Here is a 25,392-nt window from a genome sequence, read left to right as displayed (position 1 = left end):
GATATAATATTACCATTATGGATGTATGGACATCTTGGATGGAGAAGTAAAATAGAATAGGAAAATGAAAAGGTGAATAAAGGAAGAAAATGTTGCCGGTTTTTTTTTTCTTTAGTTTTTTTGTAGTTTTTTGACCGGACTAGTAGCGAAAAGGTAGTTTGTGTTGTATAGTTACCCTGGTAGATGATGGTTGAGAACAATAGAATAGCTTGAACATCACAAGTTTCATTTTTACAGGATGTGTCTATACAGACTTGTTTTGACATGTCTTGTTTTAACTGATCTAGGACATGTGTAAGCTAACCACTCTAGCATTACATGTGGTAAACAGAGGTACACTCTTAGCATTACTTAGCAAATCACAAATATGACTCAAAATTATGACTCAATGTGTTCTTATTCATTTACGTTCATCAGTAGTTCCATAGAGGCTTCAATGAAAAGGAAACCATATGAACACTATTGGCCTACTATGTGTAATTATATCTGTGAGAAATAGGCTCCGTGCTCCGTGCTCTGCATTCTGCAGGTAGTCCCTTGGACCTCATGGTTTTTAGGGATCCAGGCACTGAAGGTGCTGGAACCCTATTGCGTTTGTACTGATTTTCTTCTACTTCTTCTTCTTCCTTAATTTTCTGCCCACACATCTGTCCAGTACTATATAGGTGGCTACAAGGCAATTGGCATTTTGGATCATAACTTTGGAACCCTAAGGTCTAGAAATCCTTGGCCCAAACTATACAAAATGTATACCTCTGATTTCATTTCCGCCTATAATTGTTTTTTTCTGCCATTTACTTAAAGTCCCCCCTGCAGTCAATAATTGTATCCCTTAAAACTCATCTTTGATCATCAAAATGACATTTAAAGTTTTTTTTTATGGTGAAAATAATTTCTTCTTGCCATAAAATAGCTTGAATGTAACTAATTTAGTATATGCAGATATGCAAATATGCAAATTAGTCCCTGCCTCCACTCAATCACACCAGTTCTGACTAACTGTTTGACTAGGTCACCTTTAGTAACTGCTACACAATAACAAGTGGAAATATTGGTTTAATTCAGCCATATATGTTTGAACCAGAAAATGATTCAGAAGAAGAGGAAGAACGAATTCAGGGTCGTCTTCCAGGGTCGTGCAGTCCATAAGCTGCGAAAGCTCTGCATTCCCAAGCCATTTGAAAGAATGTAATTAATTAACACTATAAATTACTTGTCATTTGAGGTGTAACATAAAGCTTACATAATAAAATGTTGATAATACTTGTGTCACAGTGACTGGGACATGTCGGATCACTTAGTTTTGTTGTTGCAACTCATGGGAACGTAACATGTCGAAATATGTCTGTCTGTCTGTCTGTCTGTCTATCTATCTATCTATCTATCAACCCTGAGCACCCTAGCAACTGCATAGCAACCACCCAGAACACCCAGGTTACCAAAGAGCTCTATTAAACGCTTACTTGCTGAATGCTAACTTGCTCTGAAATTAGAAATCATATTACTCCAACACTCAGATCCCTTCACTGGCTGCCTGTATTATTCAGAATTGAATTCAAGATTCTCTGATTAGTTTTTAAGTTTTTAAGATTAGTGTCTTCATAGAACTGCCCCATTATACCAGGAAGTTCGCTTGGAGTTTGTTTCGGAAGATTGAAACAGAAAAGTTTGCTCCAGCTGGTAAACACCTTCAAACTACCATTGGTCCAAGACAATTACATAATAGGTAGGTGCACTCTGGGGCTCCACCTTCTTTGGCGTGGAAATCTTCTCCGGATCATTTCCTCTGTTGACTTTTGAGTCTGTCGAGGTCAGACGTCCGCAAGTAAAAAACATAAGGCTTGTGCGACTTTGAGTGGCGCTGCACAGACAGATTGGTGTACTCCGAGAACGATTCAAAAGCATATGGAGCTGTCTGCTCTCTAATCGCTCTTGCAGTACTTTGATGTCATACATCGATCGGTCCGTGCAGCGCTGCATGAAGTCGAATGAGCCTATAAACACTGGAGAGCTGCTTTTTAGTAAAAACTGGAGTGTAATTCTAATTGAAAGCAACACTTACACTGTTTTTTTGTAATGTTTAATGCTGTAAAGCTTTTTGGTTTAATGCAATCTATTGTATAAAATGCTATATAAATAAACGTGACTTTACCTGACTGGAGTGCCGAATTGCAAAACTTGTGCAAACATCCACATTGCTATGATCAGATGCTTTTTTTTAAGTACTGTTTTCTCACTATTGTCATTTTTGTTGTGTGTTTATTTTGTTATTGTGAGGAAAGCATGCAGCTCATACTGTATTTACATACTCATCTAAATGCATTCAAACTACTTTTTACCCCTAAACAAAGAGAAAAAAAAAAAAAAAAAACATCATGACCTTTATATTGAAGCTAATTTGAAATAAAGGTTTTATTTTATTTATACAAAGTTCAACAAAGTTATACATCAAAATATAAGAAGACAGTAAGCACCAAAATACACATTTGCAGTTTTGCTTTACATGGCAAGTAGGTCTTTAAGATGTTTTAATAATGTATTTACAGCAAATCGAGATATTTAAAAACATCATCGTAAAAAAAAATAAAAACATAAGACAATTAACAAATACATTTAGGAACAATTCTAGACACTACATACATTAACTCCAGAACTTAAAATTGTATAACAGTAAAATTCAGCTGTTCACACTTTTTCAAAAGTCTGATCCACTGGACAAATCTGCAAAGATTTAAATGGTTTCTATATTTTGACAAAATAGAAACTAGTTTTATCTCTCTCCAAAATGTGTGAGCTGTAATCAATCAGGTATATTTGAGAAATGCAAAAAATAACCTAAAGTATTCCACATGTGCAAACAGAAATATGTGAATGTAAGATAAACGACTTTTCTATATTCATGCACGCTAATCAGCACAGTCATGAGACTAAAGACCTGTTCACACCAAGAACGATAACTATAAAGATAAGAATAAAGATAAATATTACAATCCACACCAACGGATGATAATATTCTCTTTATTATAAGTGATGTGCTGCAGTTTTGTCATCTGTTGTTTTAAAGGTGAAGTATGTAGTTCGTGCGATATTAGTGGCACCTAGTGGAATTACAAAAATAAAGCATATTTTCAAACAACCTTGCCAGCGCCCCTTTCGCAAGTTGCGCCTGCCCCAACTCGAACATCACAACTCTTATGGGTGCTTGTGAAGGCATGTCTCAATGGGTAAATGAAGGCTATTTTCAATAAAAGCAGATATTAGGAATACTTTAAGCTGTGTTGCTATGTGTCATGAGGAAATAACTGAAGAGGCTAACACTTTGTGTAGAGCAAATCCGAGTGCATCACTTATAATAAACCCATCCAACATATCACTTTAGATATACAAAGATATTACTTATGAAGGGGAGAATGTCCAACGTGGAATATGGCCGAATAAGTCCTGCCTTCTAAATAAAAAAAGTCAGTCACCAATTGGTAAAGTCATTTTGTCACTGCAGCTGCCATTAAAAGCTCAGGTTTCTGTTGAAGCCATGTACATTTGTCTTTCTGAACGGGTACATGATGATGCTGTATGATATTGAAGCATCTGTTGTAGCTCGCATCGCAATGCCCCTTTCGCTTTGACGTGTTCATTACTTGTTTATTACTTAAAGGTCTAAATGCAGCAAATTTTGGCTTGCACTTCTGTAACCGAAGCTGAATGTCTTTTCCCATGTAATGCGTCAGTCATGGTCCCATCCACTCCGGCTAAACACCCTTTGGCTCCGCCTGCTACAGTAGCCACGCCCCAAACTCAAGCTATAAGTTGAGCTAGAAAGAGATTGATGGATCTAAGCAGAATGCTCTTAATGTTTTAATGGTGCCTGAGAGGCTCAATGTTTACACTTTTGAGGGAGATAAACCCTTGAATGACATACTAATAGTAATCAATGAACCATTAACTGGGTTAAGAGAATGTATCTTACATACTTCATCTTTGAAGTTGGGTGGATTCTGATTGTCTGTTAATGAATTTATCGTTAATCAGCTGGGAAAGTCATTCTGAAAGTGATTCCAGTGATATCGTTGCTCTGTGTTGTTATCTTTATAGTTGTGGTTTGGACTTCACGATTCTCAGAATGATCATTAAAACTAGTTATAGTTACCATCCTTGGTGTGAACAGAAACGCTTGGGTACTTAAAGCCATACTCTTCTGACATAATACGGATACAGATGTTAAAGGTTGCAGAAAAAGATGACATGGTTCCTGACTGTACATAAATTGGTTTGATGGCATATGATGTTTCAGAAGGCAGATGTGTGAGAGGTGTCCACTGACTCTGACCATGCAGAGCTTTTCCGTGACACCAGGCCTGCAGGGCCCTTCAGCGTGAAGCCCAGCGGTCTCAGCATGTCCAGCAAGTGCTTGCGAAATTTCACCCCCACGAAAGCGTAAAGCACTGGGTTGACACAGCAGTGTAAGTAGCCCAATGTGGAAGTTGCTGTAAGAGCTACATCCAATGCTGTGTTGCCGTCACAGGATGTTTGGTTAGTGGAATACATAGTCTGGTTGCTTTGTATGGTGTCAACGATGAGGGTGATGTTGTAGGGTGTCCAGCTGATGAAGAACGCCAGTACGAGGGCTACGATGACACGGATGGCCCTCTTCTTCTGCATGCCCTGAGAGCCACGCCTCAGCCGCAGGAGGATGCATGAGTAACAGAACAGCATCATTATCGCTGGAATAATGAAACCCAAAATATGGTAGAGCAGACGAGTGGCCAGATGCCAAGATTCAGGATCAGAGGGGTAAAATGGAACACATTCTGTTTTATCCTGACGTCTGCTGTCCTCGACGGCCACAAGGAATTTCAAGTCAGGAATGGAGAGCAGAAGGCAGAAGACCCAGACCATCAGGCAGCAACAGTGAATCACCATGGGCTTTTTACGAGAATACATCTGCACTGCATGGACGATGGACAGGTAGCGGTCAAGACTGATGCAGGAAAGCATGAAAATGCCACAGTAGAAATTGATCTGATGGAGAAACGTGACAATGAGAGACTGCAAACCCGAAGTTGATTCTTAAAGCAATATTCATGGTTCAGAACAAGTTAAGCTCAATCAACAGCATTTGTTGTTTAACACAAAAATTATTTTCAACTTCTTAAAAAAAGCAAAAATCTGGGTTACATTGGGTTACAATGGCGCTAACCTGCAATTGTTACCTTAAAGAGCTGTTTGTTTGTTTGTTTTTTACTTGATTTAACCCATAAAAATTAATTTTGTTAGAATAAATTAATTCATTTATTTTGATTCAGCAATATTAAATAATATTCTTGACTTGAATAAAACCAGTTCATTTAGAATTTAGTTAAATTAGATTAAGTTATAATTTTTAATTTCCCAGTGTGAAGGTCTATTATAGAATTTACTGTAATTCATACAGTTCCATAATTGAATATATGCATGAAACAATAATATAGAGAAGCAGTGGACCAAATAATTTCATAAAAGCAACTGACTGTCATAAAAACTGCTGCCAAACCTTCTTGGCCTCAGAGATTTTGCCCACCTTGAACAGAGCTCCAGTCAGTTTGCAGAGCGCTGTGCCGAAGATCCACCCCTTCACTGCCTCTACAGCCCAGAAGGGCAGCGTCAGCAGCAGCAGAGTGTCTGCTAAGCACAGATGAAGGATGAAGATGTCTGTAACGTTCAAGCCCCGCCTTTTCTTCCACAGAACCACCAGAACCAGCCCATTTCCCACCAGCCCCACTACCAGCGCCAGAGAGTAAAGGACCGGAATGAAAATGGAATCAAAGTGCATGCTAGACTCCTGATCACACACAAGTCCACAGCAGTCGTCTTCATTAATCCCACTGTAGCTGTCATTGTAATCACCAGTAAAGTTAAAGTCTTCCATTATGAAAGTCATCTTTTTATCAACATTCATCTTCTGCAAAAAAACAAACAAACAAACAAACAAACAAAAAAACATATTAGTATCTATTAGTATCTATTTCTATAATTTATTTTCAATACAGTATTCATTTATTTAGCTATACAATAATTTTGTGTGCTCATGAGTCGGAGGCCTGGTTTCATAGACAAGGCTTAAATTAAAGGGATAGTTCACCCAAAAATGAAAATTCTGTCATCATTTACTTACCCTCAGTGTTGTTCCAAACCTGCATACATTTCTTTGTTAAGGAAGATATTTTGATGAAAGTTTATAACCAGGCTGCTTTGGGGCACCATTGACTTCCATAGTAGGAAAAAAAAAATAGTATGGTATTAATGGTGCCCCAGAACTGTTCAGTTTCCCACATTCTTCAAAATATCTTCCTCTGTGTTTAACAGAACAAATACATTTAAACAGGTTTGGAACAACCTGAGTGTGTGCAAATGATGATAGAATTTTCATTTTTGGGTAAACATGCTGTAGTAACGTGTTTTGGCCAGAAGGGGGAGATATGAGATATGATGGCAGGCATAAAGCCTTCAAGATCAAATTAAAGGGACCCTTCGCCCAAAAATAAAAATTCTGTTGACATTTACTCACCCTCATGTCTCTCCAAACCTGTATGATTTTTATTTATTTATTTATTTTATTTTATTTATTTATTTTTTTATTTTTTTGCTGGAACACAAAAGAAGATATTCGGGTTTTTTTCTACTGTATGTTTGTTTCGTCCATAAAATTAAAGTAGGATCAACTTTTTTTGGAACACATTGACCATTATTTTATGCACAAAAATGCATAAAATTTTATGCAAAAAAAAAAAAAACATTTTATGCAAAAAAATATCTTCTGTGTTCCTCTGAAGGAATTTTTCTACAGGTTTGAAACACGATGACAGGTTTGACAAATGATGACAGAATGCATAGCTGCATATATTAGGAATCATTCATAGCCTTTTTATATATTCATTTCTATTCCTGGAGCAAAATCCAGGATTTTATAAGTGAAGTTACAGTGGCTTTGGCACACGCTGTTGTTTTTCAAATCAAGTGTTTTCATATTCTGTGAATCACTCGACTGAACAGATAAGAGAAAATGAAAAACCACATTGGCCACAAAGCACATTCATCCCTGATGTCTATCTGTCATAATGCAATTCAGATTCTCATCATTGACGAAACTAAGCTGAATCAACTATGACCTTCAGGTTTGTTGCTGATGTATCAGTCTAACACCTTCCTGAGTGGACATTCCTGGTAAAAGCACCATTTCATTGAAAATGAGACTGCGGGTAGTTTGGGCGCGCTCTTAAAAATAAAAGTTCTTTATTGGCGTCAATGATTCCACACTCTAAAAAAATCCGTAAAAATAGGGCACAATGTACTGTAATAATTTGATGGAATTTTCATTATTTATTTTTTACAGGCGTAGAATTTTGAACATTATTGCGTTGTGTTTAGGGTAAAAGGAAATGTCCGTAAAGTTACTGGATAATGTCCGGGTGATAAGCTGCCAGTACTTTTTCTGTTATTTTACAGGTATATTTTTTACAGTGTAACATCCATGGAACCTTTGCATTCCCCAAAAAGTTCTTTATAGTGAAAAACGTTTCTTTAGATTATTGAAATGTTAAAAGATGGCGCTTTTAAGAACTGTGCAATGAACGGGTTTTGGGGACCCCAAAATGTTTGCGAAAACGCCCTTTTAGAACTTAGAGTAGTGTCCTGAACCCTATACTTTATGCGAAACCATGTTATTTACAATAATGTTCTGAATGTCTGTAATTGAAACCTGAAATCACTGGAGGTGATATTTGTCACCCCCTGGTATTTCCCCTCATGTATCATCCTGCAGTCGCAATAATGTCAGTCTGTTTGTGCTGAAAATATACATTTAACTTTTAAAATCTAAGTCTTAAAATCATTAATCGTAATTGGAAGTGAAGCTCCTTCGAAACACATGAAAGCGAAATGCACTAAATATTATAGCGAGAAATCAATCCAATAATAAATCAATAAAATTAGATGATCATTGATCATCTTCAAATGTAAAATTAATACAACAATTAAACATTCATTTGAGCGATGATACAATGTGACCATTATGGATCTATGGTTATGATGGATGGAGCCTTAAACTAGAAAAGAACAAGGTTTGGAAGGAAGAAAACGTACCTGTGTAAATGTAGGACTCACAGTGGTCGAGAGGCACTGAAATGATTGACACATTGAGAGTTACTCATTAATAGACCTAAAGGTCACGGCATGCAGATGAGCAGAAGAGAGGCAGAGGAGGAGGAGACAGTGGCAGGGAGAATCAGGGTTTAAAAGAGGAAATGTGATAACGATCAGTTGTCACTCATTCACAATTCTGTTTCAAATGTTCATTTTGCCTTCTCAATGAAATGTTATGCTCTGGGAAATGCAGAAATATGATGCATGTTACAGGCTGACAAACATTGATTGTTCATTACATTAGTTATTGTTTGTCATTCTTATAGATTATGTTGTCTAGCAAAAAACTTGACAACTACAGAGAAATTGTAATTGTAGTTATGTATACTAATTGACAATATTTCAGTCTTATGTATTTGTAATTTATAAGTCTTTTTTTCAACATTTCAATCAGAAAACAATAAAATCAGGCATTGATATTTTATCACCAGTTATCTGTTTTTGTATTACAAATATATCAAGTGTGTTTATTTTCCATCAGTATGAAGTTGCAGATTTTGTAAAAGTAATTTTTGCAAAGTAAAACTTTTGTTCCATCTTGTTTTATCCTTATGTCACAGATGCTCATGCAACGGGATGTTTTTTTCACACCTTTACACCACGTCCTGTTCTTCAGTTTTTTGTCATTCTCACTTGCACACATCGCTGCTCACGTATATTCATTTGTACTTTTTGTTATCTGGTTTTGGTTTTCTACCTTAGGTGCAGAGATTTTGTTAGTGTCAGGTTACTTGTCACTATTAGTCAAGTGAAAGCTACAAATGAAAAAGTTTGAAGGAGAATAGAGAAGAGAAATCTGGCAGAGTACTTTTAAGTAAACGAAAACGGAACTGGGAGACGATGAGCATAGATACAGAGAGAGCTAAAGATGGACCATCAGATCAGATGTGCAATTCAGATAAAGAATGGTAATCTTGACAAAATATTCAGTTCTTAAATAGACAGTAGGCCTATACGTCAAATACAGTTGAAGTTGCACAGCTACCACCCGTCAATTTTTGTTGTACTCGCAAACCTCATGACCATAGAAAACAGCCTCAGACCTTAAGATACCAGCCCACACCAACCAAAAACTTCTCATTGGACTTTCAGGGCAACATTCTGTGATGTAAGTGACATAAGGAAATGTCACCCCTGTTGAAAAAACCAGCATATGCTGTTTAGGCATGTTTTGAAGCATGGCAGCTGGTCTGAACTGGTTTATACCCTTAGCATTCCACTGTACCACCCGTGGTACAAATATCATTCAAAAAGAAAACTTAGGAATGCTTTAAGCTGGTCTTTAGTTGGTCATGTGCTGGTTATAAACTGGTCCTGAGCTGGAGCCAGTTGAACTGTAAAAAAATGACCATGATTTTAACAGTAAAAGAAAAACAGTTAATTGGTTTACAGAAAGTTTCCGTACTATATACGGTGAATAACTGTAATAGATCTAACGGTACATTTAATGTAATTTTACGGTAAAATACTGTTAAATTTACAGTTTTTGGAAGTGAAAAACAACATCATTATATAATTTACAATGAAAAAACGTAAATTGACATTCCCACAATGCCCTGCATGACATTTCACATTTGATGTATTTTCGTTGAAATAACTTTCTTAGTTTTTCTTAGTTTTTTCTATAAGTTATGTACATTAGGGTTTTATGTTAATGTTGTTAAATGAATGTTTATTGCATTTTTAAAATTTCATGTGTGTTACCATGATGGTGTTTAGTGTTTGTGTGAATGACACTGTGTGCACCTTCTATATATTAGTATTGTTATCAAAAAAAGCTGGAAAAGCTGCTTGTGATGAACTTTGATTCATCATGTGACTCTCGTCACCACTGTGTTTGGTGGTTGTCAGTGTATTACAAAGGTACAAAACAGATATTAGTACTTCATTAGGATGGTAATGAAATACGTTTTTTTACCGTAAATTTAACTGATTTTTTTTTTTTTTTTTTTTTTTTTTTTACGTTGCTACCATATTTTTTACGGTAAAGTTCTGGCAACCACAGCTGCCATATTTTTTTTTTTTTTTTTGTGTGCTTAGGACCAGCTTCAATCAGCTCATGACCAGCTAAGGACCACCTAAGGACCATCTTAAACCAGCTGCCATGCTCCAAGACATACCTAACCAGCATGTGCTGTTTTTTTCAACAGTGACTTTTGGAACAAATTTTAAATATAATTCTAGTGCTGCAGTTCCTGTAGGCAACAAAGCTGAGATGCCTGCAGGATATCTGAGTGTGTCTCTGGCCAGAGAGCCAATCTTATATTTTTTTCTTATCTGTTATTTTGCAATACTCAGCAACTTAAAAGTTCACCACATCTGTTCCAAACAATCATATCTTTATTTTCTCACCCATCTTTCTAATTGTGGCAGTCTGCCATACGCTAGTCAACCCTTTTAGCATGTAACACATGCTAGGACACGTGGCTCCTTTCCAGAGGAGGAAACCCTCCCCATGACATCTTCACTTCATTTCACGGTAATGATTTTATTCTTACAACCACCTGCAGTGTCCTGAAAATACCCTAACTTGGCAAAGTACTCAGTGGGTCACACGACTTTCTCCAATGCTCCTGACCTTTTGACAGTTGTCATGCATAGGCCATAGGGCCTACAAAACACATCTGACTGTTTTATTATTCAAACTATTTCTACAATTGTTTTCTTATATGATTGATAAAACATTCCAACACGTTCAAAGCTGTTTTAAAAGACTCTTTAAACATACACCGTGGCTGTCCACACTGTAAAAAATTATTTTCATGATTTGTACCACAACATTTTTCTTTTGTCAAATCAACTTATAATGTGGTTCAGATAACATAATATTTTGAGTTTCTGTTGATTAAACCAATCGCCTTCATTGTATTAAAGGTGCAATATGTAAGATTTTTGCTGTAAAATATCCAAAAACCACTAGGCCAGTGTTATATATTTTGTTCACTTGAGTACTTAAAATATCCCAAATGTTTCGAACTATTTGTAAATTGTGAGAAAATTACAATTTTAACCAAGGCTTCGGGACGTGTGAGGAGTCACCTGTCAATTGTGTCATACCCGCGTTAACCTCGGTTTCCGGTTTTATTTTGTAGAAACCATGGAAACACCAAAGACGCTTTAATATATTACACATTTTAATAGACAAGGGAACAACTGTTTTGATATATTTATAAACAGAAAACTAATTATTATTATATAGCTCAACACGTTTAGTCTTATTGTTTAAATCTAATTTTCTTGATTTTTTGCGAGTACCATGCTTTACCATGCCTCAGAGAAAAACATTATTTTGTCAAGTAGCTAACATAGCATAATCAGATGCAGCTTTATTTTTAGTAACAGTAATACAGAATTTTCTCCATCATACAATACGTTTTAAAATGAGCCATCCAGCATTTAATATGATATTCTAAAATCGATCTAGCTTACTGAAGTGTGCAACAAGTGTCTCACAGCAGCTGCCGAGCGAACGCACAGAGTAACGTTATAACATCATTTTCAACACACTCAAATGTATCTAATATGATAAACAGAGCTGCGTTACCTCATACTCATGACCGGAAAAGCGGAAGCGGCGCCGGCGACTGTGTCATAATAAATGTGTTTCGCAATCGCTCAAACGGCCTCGTTCAGCTTCAACAACACTCAGTCCTGCTCTGCTTCATACTACAATAACGTTAATAATCGCATCTATGAACATGATTTCTTCCCGAGTCCTATCCCTATTCTTTTGCACCGTCCGTTGAGGTGAAGACCACATGTCCCAAGATTCCGCACTCAAACTTGGCGTCATCAAGCTACGCCTTTGTTTTGAATAGGCCTCTAGCGGACAAAAATCCTACATACTGCACCTTTAACTCAAATTTTTAATTTCAATGAACTCAAAATTTTAAGGCAACCAGGTAACTTACTTTTTTTAAGTTAAACCAACAATTCATTTTTACAGTGCACTGGAGAACGTCAGGTAAAAGTCACTACAGTGAGGATTCCTTTTCAGGATTTTCAGGGGATCTAAAGGGCAAGTTCACCCAAAAATGATATTTCTATCATTTACTCACCCTCATGTCATTCTAAACCTGTGTGATTTTTTTCTTCTGTGGAATATAAAAAAAGATATTTTGAAGAATTGTTAGAAACCAAACCATTTTGGTTACCATTTACTAGGGCAAAGCAGGGTACAAAGTAAGGATAGTTGTAACAGACAAAGTTTAGTGTATTTACTAGTTGTTGTTCCTGCCGGTACTGAGAATCGAACCCAAAACCTTTGGGTTATAAGTCTGACTCTCTAACCATTAGGCCATGACTGATCAAAATTCAAAAATATTTGGAAGATATAGCTGAACATGATAGCAAAAGTAATTATCCTATTTGAAGTTAATTTTTCATCCCAGTTTTTAGTGTTTATTTAAAATGACAAATCTGCTATCATTTTAATCTCCAAAGATAGATGTTAGATATTATAAAGATATTAGCAACACTGGCCACTAGCTATGCTATTCTAGGACATTAGTGATGTCATTCACATATAAACTCAGCAAAAAAGAAACGTCCTTTCACTTTAAACTGTTTTTTCCCCAGCAATTTTTTTAAAATGTGTAAATATTTGTATGAACATAAAAAAATTCAACAACTGAGACATAAACTGAACAAATTTGATGAACAGAAATGGAATTAGTAGTCAGATTTGCGGTCATAGCAGTCAGATTTGCCAGTTCTTGCTGTGAGATGTACTCCACTCTTTCACCAAAGCACATGTCGTGCAAGTTCTCGAACACGTCTAGGGACGCATATGGTTACACGTGGTTTGGAACTGCAAGGACGATCAGCTGTCCTTCCTGTCTCCCTTTAGCGCCGTCTTACATTACAGACATTGCAGTTTATTGCTCTGTTCACATCTGCAGTCATCATGCCTCCTGCTATGGCGTAGGTGATCAGAGACCCTGGGCATCTGTCTCCTGGTGTTTTCCAGAGTCAGAAAGGTCTCTTTAATGTCCTAAGTGAACTGTGACCTTAATTGTCTATCTCCTGTAAACTGTTAGTGTCTTAAGGACTGTTCCACAGGTGCATGTGCAATAACTGTTTATGGTCCATTGAACAAGCGTGACAAACATTGTTTAAACCCTTTCCAATAAATATCTGTAAAGCTTATTTGGATTTTACAAAATTATCTTTAAAATACAGTATCTAAAAGGGATGTTACTTTTTTTGTTTAGTTTATAACTTTTATGAATTCTGTTGAGAAACCATGACAAACAGGTGAGACTGAGAGTCAATAATCAATGTTCAGAAATTCAAGAAAGAAATGTAAAGCATTCTCTTTGTGTCCTGTTCTGTGAGAGCTGTGTCGAGGGAGGGGTGTGTCGTGTTCAGCTCTGTGTTTTTCTGAACATGTAAATGTGTTTCTTCACCTATTTGACCACATTGTTTTGAACTATATATACTGTGTTTTGTAGTGTTCATTATCGAACTCCAAAATTTGCTCTCTTTTTTTTAATTACAAACCCGATTCCAAAAAAGTTGGGACACTGTACAAATTGTGAATAAAAAAGGAATGCAATAATTTACAATTCTCATAAACTTATATTTTATTCACAATAGAATATAGATAACATATCAAATGTTGAAAGTGAGATTTTGAAATGTCATGCCAAATAATGGCTCATTTTGGATTTCATGAGAGCTACACATTCCAAAAAAGTTGGGACAGGTAGCAATAAGAGGCTGGAAAAGTTAAATGTACATATAAGGAACAGCTGGAGGACCAATTTGCAACTTATTAGGTCAATTGGCAACATGATTGGGTATAAAAAGAGCCTCTCAGAGTGGCAGTGTCTCTCAGAAGTCAAGATGGGCAGAGGATCACCAAAAGTGGAAAGCTGTTCTGTGGTCAGACGAATCAAAATTTGAAGTTCTTTTTGGAAAACTGGGACGCCATGTCATCCGGACTAAAGAGGACAAGGACAACCCAAGTTGTTATCAGCGCTCAGTTCAGAAGCCTGCATCTCTGATGGTATGGGGTTGCATGAGTGCGTGTGGCATGGGCAGTTTACACATCTGGAAAGGCACCATCAATGCTGAAAGATATATCCAAGTTCTAGAACAACATATGCTCCCATCCAGACGTCGTCTCTTTCAGGGAAGACCTCGCATTTTCCAACATGACAATGCCAGACCACATACTGCATCAATTACAACATCATGGCTGCATAGAAGAAGGATCCGGGTACTGAAATGGCCAGCCTGCAGTCCAGATCTTTAACCCATAGAAAACATTTGGCGCATCATAAAGAGGAAGATGCGACAAAGAAGACCTAAGACAGTTGAGCAACTAGAAGCCTGTATTAAACAAGAATGGGACAACATTCCTATTCCTAAACTTGAGAAACTTGTCTCCTCAGTCCCCAGACGTTTGCAGACTGTTATAAAAAGAAGAGGGGATGCCACACAGTGGTAAACATGGCCTTGTCCCAACTTTTTTGAGATGTGTTGATGCCATGAAATTTAAAATCAACTTATTTTTCCCTTAAAATAATACATTTTCTCAGTTTAAACATTTTATGTCATCTATGTTGTATTCTGAGTAAAATATTAAAATTTGAAACTTCCACATCATTGCATTCCTTTTTTATTCACAATTTGTACAGTGTCCCAACTTTTTTGGAATCGGGTTTGTAATAAAAATGTCATTATTTTATATCGAAAAGGTTGATAATTGTATTTCACTGACAAAATATTCTATATATTTTTTTTTATTTTATTAGATCATATAACATTTTAAGCTATCATATAGTTATGTTACAACATGCCTCTCAAATGTTACAACGTGCACTGCCAATGTGGAATGTCATAACATCTCACTTCTATTCTTGACCTGCTTTCCCCTACAAAACAGTGGCATGCAGAGGTGTTCTGAAAAGAGGAGGCCTCACTGCTTTATACATTTTTTTTTTTTTTTTTTTTTTTAATCCAATGTAAATTCATGGTGCAGTTACACTTACTGTTTTTCAGGTTAAATAAATAAAGAATAATTATTTTTTTTTGCATTTTTACATTAACAATAATGGTCTATTTATTAAAACCAATTATATTTCTTATCAAGTTAGTGCCTTTTAAGCATTTTTACATTTAATCCAAAATAACTATAAGAACGCAGTAACGCATTTCATATTTCATGTATATTTTATTTGTGAACTGATGTTCAGCTGTTCTTTTTAATAGTCAGATTATTTTTGGATCATCAGTGATCAAAGCTTGGTAAGCACTGCAAGTGCCATGATGACATATAGAAGTACCTTTAATTTCACCAAGGTGGTTCCTCACTAAAAAAAAAAAAAAAAAACTCACAGATCAGGTTTTCAAGTAATTTCAAGTGATTTTGATGTGACATCAAGTGGAGATATTTAAGTGGGCAAGTTGTTTACTTAGTTTTGAATTAGTCTTCACCATTATTTGTTAATTCAGACTGATTTGCAGACACAGAACGCGTGCACGAAAACAACATTTATTGCTTGAACAGCCAAGATTGACTTTTGCATATTCATTCTCAATTACCCCCCAACAATCCCACGGCATGCAAAACTCAATGGGCTCAGGGGAGGCAAGAGAGATGCTGCTTCACGCTGTAACTTTGACTGCTGGTGTTGCTTTTGGACAGTGTCACTTTAGAAAAACAAGTCATTTATACACTTTGTAATATCATATTTTATAATAATTATGTTCTTTTATTTTTGTACTGTGGAAACAAAAAACAAAAAAACACTGTCACATTCCTCAAAATATCTAATTATTGTTTCACAGAAAAAAAAGAAAGTTATACAGGGCTGGAACGGCAAGTAAATGATGATAGATTTTAATTTTTGGGTGAACTATCCCTTTAAAAAGTAGTGGAAACATGCTCAGGTGAGACATAATTTAGGCCTACTGTACACAGTCATCTAACATGGTGTTTACTAACTGACCTCTTTAGCAGTAGCAACATTTGAGTAATTAAACCTGCAGTCAGTGGAAGTCTGACCTAGTTCTGTAGCTGAAAATTTTCAACGACAAATTATGGGAATCAAATGTGGGTGTTAAAATGTTTGTTTCTATTTTTCTATGTAAATAAAATACTATGGATGTGGTAGTATTGCCTATACATAAAACAAATAAATTCTAGTAAACTGAAGGCTACTGATGACATCTATTTTTTGATTGTGATACTGGCGAGTCGGTAGATACTTTACTTGCATGTCAGTAAATCTCTGCGATGTTTGTTAGACTAAGAACAAGAATAGAAACTAAAAATAGAAAATAACTTATCCCGTATGTGCAACTCTGGGTCTCTTTGGCCCTTTTTTATTTCAAATCTCATTCACATAAACTTGACTTTAACTTTATATCTTTTTGGACTGTTTGACTTAGCAAACAAAAAATGAGTGCAATATGAACTAGGAAATTAATAATTATTAGGTTAATATTTATGATCAATTGTTGGGGGGAAAATTGGTCAAGTAACAGTGAGACTTGACTAAGACTATAGGGAGGGTTAATAAAAATGTATATTTTTTATTTCTTATGAATTAATATATAAAGCAATTTCATGTAATGTTGTAGTTTTCCATATATATTCTTGTTTTCCAGTAACAATATCATGTCACTATGGGTTATTCTGTTAATATGTAAAACAAAATAATATTGAATGCAGCAGGTGTTGTTGCCATGGTTTTTTCATTTGAGGAACTGAGAATACTAAGACAAAAAGTAACTTTCATGACACTGCACTACAACAAGACTCTCATGTAATTGTTACTCTTGTTTATCAATATTGTCATGGTATCCTTCAGAAATTACACTTTTTTGCTGCTCAGAGAATAATGCTGTTTTTTTTAGTAGTTAGGAACTTACAAAAGCTATAAGCGGTTGGGTGCAACAGCAAGACCCCTGACAAATCATGAAGAATGGCTTTTTTAAAAAAAGATTTTAGGGAAGTGGAAAGAGGGAATTGCTGAGGCTAAGGGAAAACTGCTGTTTATCTATCTTTATAGGAAATGGGTTTGGTTATTAAGTATTTTATGATGTTTATTTGATTGACAGCTGAATGCTTCTGACTATTGTCAGGAAATGCCGTTTCAGACAAATTTAAAATACAATTATAGAAACAACTGCAACAACACTGCTACATTGATGATTCAAAACCCCCTCACTTCCTCGATATACACAATAAGAAGATGCACACCACCACATTACCACGTTCTCACCCATTTTGAGAGGTGGGATGGAGAAACTGTGGCAGTGAGTATGACCGCACAACTGTTTCTACACTTTCTGACCTGTGCTTTAAACCTCTGTCAAGTGATGTGTGTATTTTGCTCTGTCTCCTAAGGTGACATTTACTGTGACAAAAATGACATCTGTAAAACAAAAAAAAAAAACATTTGAATCTCTCTTGAGTTTCTATGCCCGCTACACCTCTGTGGTTTCCTGTGCTGTGCTAGAAAAAAAAACCTGCAGACAGGAAATATCACTTTTTTTCTTAAGACCCTGGCCCCTTTCGCAGAGCATACGGTAAGTATGTTAACTCTTGAACTTCCTACAAATACTTTGCATAATGAATACAATTTATTTCTTCTTACTGAAGTAGTTGCATAGTTCCCACTCGAGTCAAACTAAATAAATAAATAAATTAAATTACAAATATTCAGCTGGGTAGATCTCCATTGAGCACCCTTGATATAAAGTACAGATTTACTCAAATTCACTACTTGTAAGCATGTTAACAAAGGTTGGTATCATCGTAGTATCATGTCAAGGGAATATGAGTGTTGATGGATCTTTTCCCTTGAAGAAAATCTAAAGTTCACTGAGAATCACATAAAGCAAGATATCAAGCACTATTACTCACAAACACAATATAAAGAAACCCAGTGTGTGTGTGTGTGTGTGTGTGTGACATGTGAAGGCCAGGTATGGTAACCCATACTCGGAATTTGTCCTCTGCAAATAACCCATCCATTTAGTGCACATTAGGAGTAGTGAGTAGTGAACACACTGCAAACCATGAACACACACATCCGGGAGCGATAGAGGGTTAGGTGCCTTGCATGGCACCTTAGTCATTTCCTGCCGTTATTGAGAATTTAATCGGGTTACCATTAGGCCATGACTTCCCCAACTGTGGTCTTTATCTGTGGTCTAATCTGTGGTCTTTCACTAGTGTTGCATATTTTTTTTTTAAAGGAATATTTATTCCCCATTTATTTTTATTATATGGAAACAGCTATTTATCTATTTTTGTTCTGTAGAAGAAAGTCTTGATTTTGGAATGATAAATGGTTAAAGATTTTTTGGATTGAGAGAATTTTTGTATGCAATTTATTTAAAAGTACACTACGAATTTTTTTTTTTGTTCCAAATTAACAAAATTTAAATAATCAGTCAATACATCATCAATCCTTCTTCCAAAATGTGTTTTTGTCTTACACTAATTTACTATGGTAAGCCTTTCATAAATGTTTATAATGTAGACCTGTCCGGATGGTTTCACGGGAAATTGTGTTTCATCATATCCGTAAACAAAGCTACAGAGCTCATAATAAAATGAGAATTAATATTGGCTTGGCTTTTCTGAGACAGCAAGAACTGAGGGATTTGTAATGTTGTAAAAGTGACAGTGTTTTTTTAGGCTATACTTAACAGTGTTCATTGTAACGCATTATTTATATTGTGAGGGATCATTTCATAATGGTTGTTGTAGCGCTGTGCTGGAATTTTTTTTTTTTTTCAAGGAAGTATCGTGTCTTTTAATGGTTATTATAGCTACAGTAACGTCATCAGCTAGTCAGCTTGAAATCCTTTCCATCCTGTCCATCTAAACTGAATGTTTTATGAGCAGTAGGATAACCATATTCATCTGCGCAACCATCCAGAGATGAAGCACAACCAAAGCAATGTTCTTCCGCAAAATGCATGCAGAAAAAAAATGCTTCTGGCGCCATCTTCTGGTCAGACGTGGGAATTCATTCGGTGTTGTGATTCTCACAGTGCATTATGGGTATTCCCTAGCTGTTGAGCACAAAGACATATAAATACATTAAAAAAATTATATGTCTATGGTTGTGCATACATCTTGAGGGTGAGTAAAGCTTGGGCTAATTTTAATTTTAAAGTGAACTAATCCTTTAAGGGTATAGGGAGAGATTTCAGCTTCTGAACTGATTTTTAACATCCTAATATGTTATTAGCAGGCTATCTTGTGTGGTACCTTTTGTAGATACTTTTTTGAATAGTTAAAGATAATTCAATACAACTAAAATACTGAATATAATGGAATATATGAAATAATAAGTGAGGTTGCAGGTTCTATAACTGATGTTTGGTTCAGGATGTGTCAGCATTTCTCTCCAAACCTCAGCAATAAAATGCGTTTTATTGGCTCTGCTGTCATCTAGTGGAGAAAACTAAGAGTTACCCTGCTTTACAGATAATATGTTAAAACAATAGCTATAAGAGAATAACTCTTATTTAATGGTATTCACCAAGCCAATCATGAACAAACAGAAAATAGCCAAATACCACATGTTTTATTTGTTATGGCACATTTTCCAAAACGTCTGACATAGCTTTTCAGTTTAGCATTTTATTTATTTATTTATTTATTTAATTGCTGTATGAAGCACTTGCAATTCCAATTTTGCGTTAAAGGTGCAAGTGAACAATAATATCACAAAATAATCTTGTACAACTAAATTAATGATATTAACTCTGGGCTCAGAGAGATTTCATAATCACATGACAACCAACATGGCATAAAACTGACACAGAACCAAATATTATACAGAGAGAAACGATTTCTTAATACTTCCATAATGTAAAAGATGTATTTATCCTATTATACACACACAGGAGTGTGTATACTGTAGTGGCCATAAGTGATGTCCGGAGGGATTATTTGTTTTTAATGGCCCTACAAGTTCTATTAACTATTTTTTCCCTTTTTAAGTATTTTAAATATGAGGGAATTTTTATATATATATATATATATATATATATATATATATATATATATATATATATATATATATAATAAAAAATAAAAAAAGCATAGAAAAACAAAAAGCTCACAGGAAAAACCATACACTGACTACAGCATAATCAGTTACTCATACTTCATTGGTTCTCTCTTGTTTTTGTCTGTGTCCATTATTTCTTTGTATGACAGCCTGGCAAAAAATTAAGTCTGCACAATTTGGCAATTTTTTGACAATTCTATTTTGTAATTTGACATTAACAATGTATTTATCAAAACCAAGTCAATCTCATCAAGTTAGTGTTTTAAGCATTTCTACATTCATTCCAAAATAATAACTAAAGGCAATAATAATTTAAACAATATATTTTATTTGTGTATTGATGTTTTTCTTTTTAATTGTCAACTTAGGCTATTTTGGATCATCAGTTATGCTCCGTAAACACCGTCTGTCACAGACACGAAGATGTATTTGCACCAAGCTGATTGCACAAAAAAACCGCAGTCATCATGCTATCAGTCCATTTCAAGTTTGATTTTGACGTGACATAAAGCAGTGATATCTAACTGGGTGATCTGTTTACTTACTTTTCAATTAGTCATCCCATTGACGCCATCATTTGTTCAGTCAAACTGACGCGCAGAACGCGCACGTCAACAAGAGGCGGGATTTATCGCACAAACCAATCATATCCAATCATAACCAATTACATCCGATCATAGCGCGATGGAAACATTGCCTCCTCTCACGTGACTTTCCCCCATTCATTCTCAATTACCCCCCACAAAACCCCCCGAACGCCGGGGGTCTGATGATTTTCTATTGTTTCCTATGAGAACAAAGGGCGGCATGTCTCCTGTGTAACTTTACCTGCGGGTGTCGCTGTTGGGCAGTGTTCCTTAAGAAATCGAGTGACTTGCGCTCTTTTTAATGTCATAATTTGTAGTATTTGTGTTGTTTTATATGTAATATGGATTATTTTCTCATCCTATTTTTTTGAGGAGGCACTGCCTCCCTTGCCTCCTCGAAGGAAACGCCCATGATGTATATATATATATATATATATATATATATATATATATATATATATATAGTAGTCAACATTTGAAGTGGATCAAAACCTTTCATCAAAATTGTCCTAAAACCTTCTTCTTAGGACAACTTTGATGAACCTTTTTGATCCACTTCAAATGTTGAGTACTGTATATATCAGGGATGCAAACACATCAGGGGTGAAAAAGGTGAGAAAGATGCGAGACCCTCTCTCTCTCTCTCTCTCTCCAAAAAAAAAATAAAAAAAATAATAATAATAATAATAATATATTATAGCTATATTTAATATTCATATTGACTTATGCGTTGAGTATGTGCGCTAAAGCTGCGCAGATTACATAAACTTTGCCAGCATATTGACTGAGCATAATTTGTGAAACACAACCTGTCAAATTGCCTAGCGTATTGATTTGACATCGTTACCATCCACAGTTGGCTTTTACCCGCATTTTACAGGTCTTCATTTCAAACCCTCCCATTATGAAATTGCACAGAACATGTTGTATGTGTAAAAGCAAACTGTTTCATTACGTTATGACAATAGAGTTCAACTAAAGTTGTATTCGTTGGCAAAATAGCAATGTCATTAGCGTTATACAAATTGTATTTGGAATAATAAAAAGTACGTTAGATTAAGTGGAAATAATGAAACAGTGGAAATCACAACAAGTCAGCCATGTCAGGCTTATTAACAGTCCCAAGCTTTACATATCGAAACTTATCCCAGGAGCATTGCACGTGGTGCGAAGCCAGGATGTCGGGGTTTTTTTTTTTTTTTCTTGACAACTGAGAAGGCGTGATTCTCATGATTTCATTCACCGTGACCCTGTTGACTTTAAATGAAGACATTTTGGAGTGAGAATGATCATACAATTTTGTTTCATCAAGTGTTTTTATTTTACATTATCAATATTTTTCAATTGCTTTTTCCTCAAATAAAGATATACAAGCAAATCAGAGAAAAAAAAAGTTAATTTACAAATGTAAAAAGAGCATTCAGAGAATAAGGAGGTAAGTACACAGTAGATGAAAAATGACAGCACATTATAATGAGGCACTCTGGGCAATTAATATAAAATGTACAGATAAAGATTCCTTGTTTTAGTACTATACTATGTATTAGGAAATTACATCAATTTTTCACACATTTATCATCCAGCCATTTTTTATAATATGTCATGTTATTTACACCACAAAGGGATGCAACATATTGTTTGAGTTGCATATAACATTGCTTCCTATCAAGCATGTTCAAGTATATATAGCGTAGTTATGAGAGTATTTGACACAATAATAAAAATACCAGCATCATCTGCACAGTGAAGACTGTCAGTTCCGGCATTGAGAGGCTTTGTTCAGACAACTGTACATTTACATGATTATTTAGGAAACCAAAAAAAGCTGAGGATCTTCAGGTCTTGTAGAATCCCTTTGGCTGAGGACTGAGACAGAGAGAGAGAAACCAAACATGATGATGAGGATGATGCATGTTTATATATTCAGCCACCACAAAAAGTCTTTGCTCACTTAAAACTGTATGTAAATGTGATTTCAGTGCATTAGCAAAATGTGTCTTCTGCAAACAAATTATGTTAGGCATTTTTGAGCAATTTTTGCAATGATTTTAAACCAACTTGTCTAAAGACCTGTTCACACCAAGAATTATATTAAAAAGATAAATATACACTGTTCCAAATTATTATGCAAGTGACAGGGTTGTTAAATAATTTGCCAGGTCTACTTAGGTAAATGGAAACTCTACTTAAAGATGTTGTTCCACATTATTAAGCAAGTCACAGTTCTCATGCAATATCAGTAGGAAGAAAGATCTTTCTGAAGATGAAACACATGAAATGGTGTAATGTCTAGTGCAGGAGTGTCCAATCCTGCTCCTGGAGGGACACTAAGTTTAGCTCCAACCCCTATTGAACACCTGAACCAGCCAATAAAGGTCTTAATAGGCATAGAAACTTCCAGGCAGGTGTGTTGAGCCAAGTTAGAGCTAAACTCTGCAGGACAGTGGCCCTCTAGGACCAAGTTTAGACACCCCTGGTCTAGCAAAAGGCATGAAAACAACTAATATTGTGTGAAAACTGAATGGAGATTTGTGAGTGATTTACAGCACAAGATAATTCGGTCAGATAAAGGCTTATTAAGGAAAGTTTCTGTCAAAAAAGATTAATTGTATTAAAAGGATAACAAAAAGCCACTGTTGAGTAGCAAACAGGTATTTGAAGCTGTTGGTGTCACTGGAGTCTCAAGAAGCTCTCTCTCTCTCTCTCTCTCTCTCTCTCTCTCTCTCTCTATATATATATATATATATATATATATATACATATGAGGTTGCGTTAGACTTTCGCCGTCATTTTGACGGACAGGATCGTAAAAATACCGTCATAATCAATTATTACCCGTCATTTTAATTTTTATATTTTAATGATAAGGCATTTAATAGCTTCTGATTTCGTCCACATTTTCATTTTTATTCACGAACTTATGGGATAATCAAATAGGCCTAAGCTATGCATTTATTTATATTATGAAAAGAAAGTTAAAGACCGCGTCACTTTTCAGTTTTCATCTTGAACACTTGTCGAGGACCGTGAGTGAACACGATCATCCTTTCCTCTTTACTACTTTACAGAACGAAATAAACATTAATGAAAATCAAAAAATATGTTGAAAGATACAGTAGCTTACCGAAATCTAGGCTATATCACGTCAGTCACGTATATACCTCAGAAAAGCCATTCGTTGACCATAAACTTATAGTCAGCAGCAAGAAAAATAACAAAACAAACTATTTAAAACAAAACAAACTGAATTAGAAACTTAATTATGTAAGTATAAGTATTATAATATATAATAAAATGGACAATGTAATCAAACGCATCGTTTTCATTTTATTCTGGAGACTGAACTCGCGCTCTGCAGACACACTGGAGCACACTCACCACCTACTGGACAGGGGTGGGAATTACAGTTACAAGCAACATCAGCCTCAGTAATCTGTCAAAATGACGGACGGGCTGCAGATTTTTTCCATCACTGCTAAAAAAATTCCGTAAATGATGGAAAATTTTCGGTTAACGCGACCTTTGAGATTATATAGAGCCTATTTAAATATATCAAATGCTTATATATATATATATATACATGTCACACTACCGCCGATGACACTCCACGACCGCGGTGGCGCGGTTGTCATGCCGACTGTCACAGCCCTAGGCTGGAATATTTGGAAGTGAGACGGAAGGTCCCTTTAGGGTCTCTGAGGGTGTCGAAATGACTTATGCAAGATATGTGGAGTTTTATAAATGACCATTTTCTGCTATGGTATAAAAAGAAGGATAGTGCCTTTTGAAATAAAAGGATTTTCATTCAGGAAAACACACTATCCCAGGCTGCAAAAAACACCTCAGCAATAAAACTGTTTGAAAATGTATTTCTACACGCACTGTAAATGTTACTCTTTGTGAGCTTTGGTTAGTGGTGGCTGAAATGCAACTTTACCCACAACTGCCAGCCTGCATGGAGAGGTTCTTGAGACTCCAGAGACACCAGCAGCTTCAAATACCTGTTTGCTGCTCAACACTGGCTTTTTATAGCTGCCATTTTAATACAATTAACTTGTTTGACAGAAACTTCCCTTAATAAGCTTTTATCGGACCAAGTTCTCTTGTGCTGTAAATAGTTCAATAATCTCCATTTAGTTTTCACACAATATTAGTTGTTTTCATGCCTTTTGCTAGACATTGCACCATTTTATGCGTTTCATCTTCAGAAAGATCTTTCTTCCTCCCCATATTACATGAGAACTGTGACTTGCTTAATATTGTGGAAGAACCTCTTTAAGTAAGTTTTTCATTTACTTAAGACCTGGCAAACTACTTAACAAACATGTCTGAGATTGATACCAGTTATCTAAAAAGATATGGAGAAATAAAACAAACACTTTCTTTAAAAAACTAAAATTTGAATGTTTCTTGTACTGAAATCCTACTGATATGTCACTTGCATAATAATTTGGAACACAGTGTATTAGCGTCCACTCCAGAGGACAATCTCGTTTTGTTTATTCTTGTCTGTCACTTTAAATGCTCGAGCTCTTTAAAGCAGGATGGATTCTGATTGGCTGTCAATGTTTTTATCATTC

At 35.6% G+C, this 25,392-nt stretch overlaps 2 protein-coding genes across 7 annotated transcripts in view; both read right to left on the bottom strand.

Moving 5' to 3' along the window:
- Nucleotides 1-2,394: 2,394 nt before the first annotated feature.
- cxcr3.1 (chemokine (C-X-C motif) receptor 3, tandem duplicate 1) lies at nucleotides 2,395-8,240 on the bottom strand. The gene is made up of 3 exons (XM_051866099.1): nucleotides 8,119-8,240; nucleotides 5,558-5,938; nucleotides 2,395-5,019 (listed from the first exon to the last, which is right to left on the bottom strand). Exons 1-3 carry the CDS (start codon nucleotides 8,170-8,172, stop codon nucleotides 4,288-4,290), a joined length of 1,167 nt encoding a protein of 388 aa, XP_051722059.1. The 5' UTR covers nucleotides 8,173-8,240; the 3' UTR covers nucleotides 2,395-4,287.
- Nucleotides 8,241-22,109: 13,869 nt separating this feature from the next.
- cd4-1 (CD4-1 molecule) overlaps nucleotides 22,110-25,392 on the bottom strand; it is a 57,022-nt gene continuing 53,739 nt past the window's right edge. For all 6 annotated transcript variants that reach the window (XM_051864565.1, XM_051864566.1, XM_051864562.1 and 3 more), the window contains exon 11: nucleotides 22,110-22,678. In XM_051864565.1, the coding sequence (XP_051720525.1) occupies nucleotides 22,648-22,678 (31 nt within the window). In that variant the 3' untranslated portion in view covers nucleotides 22,110-22,647. The remainder of the gene's footprint in view (nucleotides 22,679-25,392) is intronic.

This window comes from Ctenopharyngodon idella, chromosome 16 (genome assembly GCF_019924925.1).
Source record: "Ctenopharyngodon idella isolate HZGC_01 chromosome 16, HZGC01, whole genome shotgun sequence".
NCBI lineage: Eukaryota > Metazoa > Chordata > Actinopteri > Cypriniformes > Xenocyprididae > Ctenopharyngodon > Ctenopharyngodon idella.
The sequence above is the reverse complement of the archived record's forward strand: the minus strand, read 5'-3'. Positions and strand labels throughout refer to the sequence as shown.